Genomic DNA, 5,621 nt, shown 5'->3' on the forward strand with positions numbered 1-5,621 from the left:
TATTTACAAACTGAGTAAATAGACTGGCAAATGAATAGAATGACATTTTTAAGAGTTATGGAGAAAGCCATGAACCTCAAATAATTCCTAACTGTTATCACCAAGTCTGAAGATTGAAAAGTGTCATCCCATTGCATAATTTTGTACTCTGTGATTTAATTTGTAAGTCATGTCTGACTTTTGCAAACCCATGGACTGCAGCCCACCAGGCTCCTCTCCCCATGGGATTCTCCTCTAATGGTTAGCCCTAAATGAACGAATATAAAGTGTTTCATCAGGATATTAGAAAATGACCAGAGGTATCATTTCCCAAATTAGAATGGGTAGGGTTTCACTTTCTCTTAAACATTCTGATAGCAATTCCTTTTGATAAACACCTGGAAGTTGTAAGCTGGACCATATAGAGAGTTGCTAATCAACAAGTATACAGTTTCAGTTACATGAGAGGAATAAGATCTAGAGATCTGCTACTCAGCATTGTGTCTGTAATTAGCAATACTGTTCTGTTCAGCCATATATCTCTTAACGGGGCAGATCTCAAGTTATGTGTTCTTACTACATTGTTAAAATAAAAATTTAAAAGAACGGGCAAGGTGCAAGGATCTGGAAATGTAGAAGGATGTAATAACTGATACTGAAAATGAAGACATGTCTAATAAACATAAGGATGATTCTTAGTAGAAATGAAGACTTCAAAGTGGTAAAACTGGTTCTAGAAATCTGAATTCCATTGCTTAATCCAATGTGTCTCTCTTTTTGTAAAAAAACAAAAAACAAAAAACAAACCGTGATAGCAAGCCATGTTACCCCTGGTTCTAATCTGTACATGAAGAAGGAGACTGAAATCAGAGTGGGACTCAGTAGAGCAGAGAAAGAGCAGGCACTGTCTAGAAAGAAGGACTGGAACTGGCTCAGCAATCTCCAGCACTGTCTTTCCTTCTCAACTCCACTCCTTGGATCAGACTAGATTTCTGGTTTGATAAGTCAGAACCTCTGTAGTATCTTAAAGAGAAAAGAAAATCTGAGGGGAAAAAATGTTTTTTTTCTAGAAGGCTTGTCTTCGCTCAACTGGTATCGTTGAATATCAGCAGGGAAACAGAGGGACAATATGACTGAAGAAGTGAGGCAGACCTGACTGTGGAATGCATTGAATGCGAGACCGAGGCTTTTCTCAGGTATTCTAAAAGATATCTCAGGTTGCATCTTTGATTAATCAGAAAGTTTTAATGACTCCTATTTGCTTATCAACAAATCTGAGAGAATGGTATCCTGAAGAAGAGAAGGATACAGCAGTCCAGGACAGTGTTAATGACAGCTTGACCTAAGGAAGTAAGAGACGGGGTGCTTAAGACGGCAAAGAAATATGGAAATTGGCGAGAAATACAACACAGAGCTTTAAAAGAAACTTAGAGGGAAAATATAACGTTTGTGATTTAACCGATTGCTTTTCAACATTTACTTTTGCAATTTAAGAAGAGATATAACCAGCCTGTGTGTGCTCGGTCACTCATTCGTGCCCAACTTTTTGCGACTCCATGGACTATAGCCCACCAGGCTCCTCTGTCCATGGGATTCTCCAGGCAAGAAGACTGGAGTGGGTAGCCATGCCCTCCTCCAGGGGATCTTCCTGACCCAGGGGTTGAACCCATGTCTCCTGCATTGGCAGACAGACTCTACTACTGCACCCCCTGGGAAGTTATAAACCATCAGCATGCTTGAATTTAGCAGAAGTAAGGGAACTGATGGAGAAGGCAATGGCACCCCACTCCAGTACTCCTGCCTGGGAAATCCCATGGGCGGAGGAGCCTGGTAGGCTGCAGTCCATGGGGTCGCTGAGGGTCGAACACAACTGAGCGACTTCACTTTCACTTTTCACTTTCATGCATTGGAGAAGGAAATGGCAACCCACTCCAGTGTTCTTGCCTGGAGAATCCCATGGGAGCCTGGTGGGCTACCGTCTATGGGGTCGCACAGAGTCGGACACGACTGAAGCGACTTAGCAGCTTAGCAGCAAGGGAACTGATGGACTTCGCTGGTGGGTCAAATGGTAAAGAATCTGTCAGCAGTGCAGGAGACTTGAGTTCTATCCGTGGGTTGGGAAGATCCCCTGGAGAAGGCAACAGCTACCACTCCAGTATTCTGACCTGGCAAATTCCATGGACTGTAAGGTCCATGGGGTCACAAAGAGTCAGACACGGCTGAGTGACTTTCACTTACTCAAAGGAATGGATATATTTCAAAGTATGATTCCAGGAAATCTTACCTCAGAAATTGCCCTTGCCATATAACAACAGTCCTAGAAATTTTTTAAAACTGTAACCACTTCTCCTTTCTTTCCCAGATGACTTTCTACACTCTTACATGGCTAATGGAAATTTCACTCCAGTCACTGAGTTTATTCTCACAGGAGTCTCAGAACGTCCAGACCTCCAGATCCCACTCTTCTTTGTCTTCCTGGTCATCTATGGACTGACCATGACAGGGAACCTAAGCATCATCACCCTCACCAGTGTGGACTCTCGGCTTCAGACCCCCATGTATTTCTTCCTCCGGCACTTGGCCATCATCAATCTTGGCAATTCAACTGTCATCGCCCCTAAAATGCTGGTCAACTTCTTAGTAAAGAAACACACCCACCTCCTACTATGAATGTGCTGCCCAACTGGGAGCGTTCTTGGTTTTCATTGTAGCTGAGGTGCTCATGTTAGCCGTGATGGCCTATGACCGCTATGTGGCCATTTGTAACCCCCTGCTCTACATGGCGGTGGTGTCTCGGTGGGTCTGTCTCCTGCTAGTTTCTCTCACATACCTCTATAGCTTTTCCACAGCTGTTGTGGCCTCATCTTCTGTATTCTCTGTGACTTATTGCTCTTGCAATACCATCAATCATTTTTATTGTGATATCGCCCCTCTGCTAGCATTGTCTTGCTCTGATACTTCCTTTCCAGAAACATTTGTGTTTATATCTGCAGCTACAAATCTGGTGGTTTCCATAATTATAGTTCTTGTATCTTATTTTAACATAGTTTTGTCCATTCTCAAAATACGTTCATCAGAAGGAAGGAAAAAAGCCTTTTCCACCTGTGCATCACATATGATGGCAGTATCCGTCTTCTATGGCACAATGATATTCATGTATGTGCAGCCTCAAACTAACCATTCTATGGATACTGATAAAGTGGCCTCCGTGTTTTATACTCTGGTGATTCCCATGCTGAACCCCATGATCTACAGCCTGAGGAACAAGGATGTGAAGGCTGCTTTAAAGAGATTTCTGACAAATTCATGCTGTTCTTTTAAGCTGATGTAATTTCAGAAATCTATAAGTAAATAAAGTTAAAACAAACTGCCATTGTGTCAGAAAAAGCAATGGTTAGATGATGGGTTAATAAGTATGCAGGCTACTCTGGGAATTAAAAGGTGCTAGAATTTGGGATGGACAGATTTCAAAAATAATCTGAAGCACTTGGATGTATGAATTTAATACAGAAACAAAGGATTATTTGCTTATTTTCTCAAGGATTATGCAAACATCTACATTGAAATAAATATTTCCAGGAGTCAAGAGAGATATGAATTTGAAAGTTTTAAATAAGTCAAAACAGAAGAAGGAAAATAATAGCTGAGAGAAGTAAGTGGGTTTTTCTCATTCTTTGGCTTTCTTTTACTTTCTGTGCATGTAGCAGATCCCTGCATCTGGAATTGCAGATGGCCTAAATCCTTTCCATCACTAAGTAGTAAAATTAAACTGACAAATTTATTTAAAACAATCCCTAACTCTTTCTTAGTATGGTTTGAAGGAAAAGCTACACAGTCCTGATACATTTGTATTTTGAATGATAACCAAAATGCAGTTGAAATTATTTTTATGGCAATGAACACAATTGATACAACTTATTAATGAAGAACACAAGGCATCATCGCTGATGGCTTTCACTCTGAGTACTACTGTATGATAATCTTATAAATGGAGTTTATAAGAATTTTCTCTTCTCCTTACTCTAAGTATCAGTTTTCTGCAGTATGTTTAGTAAATGTACTGTGTTTTGATATAAATAAGCATTCAATGAATCATGTTTTGGGAAAGTCCCTTGCATCATTAAGAAGAAAATCAATTGTTTTTGTAATTTTTTGATTTCTGATAGTTTTTGAGTGCGTATCAAAATTTATCAGACAACTTACATATATGCAGGTGACCAGACTCTGTCTCAGATTCATCAGATCAGAATGGAGTTAACCAATATGAGGGTAAATTAATGGAGTATTATTTATATAGTTCATGTAACCAAGCTGGGCATTTCCAGTGAAGAATGGTAAGTCTTGTTTGATACTAATTTACTAACAATGTCTGGATTTCTAGACTAGCCATGTACCTGGTACACAAATAGTATCCCTGAAAAAGGTTAGTTTCATTTGGATCCTCAAATAGAGAATATTAAAACCCTCAGTGTTTCATGATAAAATGTATCAGGTTAATTTTTTAAATTATGTTGTACAAACTAACAGTGCTATGGGTATAACTTCATTTGGAAGGAAATCTCTGAATATCCTTTTTTAATTTCAGAAATTTCTTCTCAGCATCATTGGATAAATGTTTCCCAATTGTGTCTCTTTTACACCTCTCTTCTGTGGACCAGAATAAATTTGTTTTGTCACTTATTTCTATTTATCATTTGCCTTTAAAAGATGTCACGTTTAAAATATAAAGAAATTACAGTGAATTTGCTGTATCTGTACATGTGTAATACCACTATTAATACCCTTATGGCAGAAAGTGAAGAATTAAAGAGCCTCTTGATGAAAGTGAGAGAGGAGAGTGAAAAAGTTGGCTTAAAGCTCAGCATTCAGAAAACTAAGATCATGGCATCTGGTCCCATTACTTCATGGCAAATAGATGGGAAAACAGTGGCTGACTTTATTTTGGGAGGCTCCAAAATCACTGCAGATAGTGTTTGTAGCCATGAAATTAAAAGACACTTATTCCTTTAAAGGAAAGTTATGACCAACCTAGATGGCATATTAAAAAACAGAGACATTACACTGTCAACAAAGGTCCGTCTAGTCAAGGCTATAGTTTTGCCTGTAGTCATGTGTGGATGTGAGAGCTGGACTATTAAAAAAAGATGAGCACCGAAGAATTGATGCTTTTGAACTGTGGTGTTGGAGAAGACTCTTGAGAGTCCCTTGGACCGCAAGGAGATCCAACCAGTCCATTCTAAAGGAAATCAGCCCTGCGTGTTCATTGGAAGGAGTGATGCTAAAGCTGAAACTCCAATACTTCGGCCACCAGATATGAAGAGCTAACTCATTTGAAAAGACCCTCATGTTGGGAAAGATTGAGGGCAGGAGGAGAAGGGGACGACAGAGGATGACATAGATGTCATCACCGACTCAATGGACATGAGTTTGGGTAACTCTGGGAGTTGGTGATGACAACTCCTCCTCCTGACAGGGAGGCCTGGCATGTTGGGGTTCATGGGGTCACAGGGAGTCAGACACAACTGAGCAACTGAACTGAACTATTGATACTATCATTGTAAACAGAAATGTGTGATCTTATTGGAAAATGCTATTTGTTAAAGAAAATGAAAGAGAGTAGCTTCTAACCATGCACTCACAAT

The 5,621-nt window shown here is 39.7% G+C and overlaps 1 protein-coding gene across 1 annotated transcript; it reads left to right on the forward strand.

Annotated features, from left to right (window-relative positions):
* Nucleotides 1–2,361: 2,361 nt before the first annotated feature.
* On the forward strand, nucleotides 2,362–3,310 carry LOC138092888 (olfactory receptor 8J3-like). The gene is given in 2 exon segments (XM_068988947.1): nucleotides 2,362–2,634; nucleotides 2,636–3,310. Coding segments are annotated over 2 exon segments (948 nt in total).
* Nucleotides 3,311–5,621: the final 2,311 nt, after the last annotated feature.

The sequence above is a fragment of the Capricornis sumatraensis genome, chromosome 16 (genome assembly GCF_032405125.1).
Source record: "Capricornis sumatraensis isolate serow.1 chromosome 16, serow.2, whole genome shotgun sequence".
In the NCBI taxonomy this organism is placed as follows: Eukaryota; Metazoa; Chordata; class Mammalia; order Artiodactyla; family Bovidae; genus Capricornis; species Capricornis sumatraensis.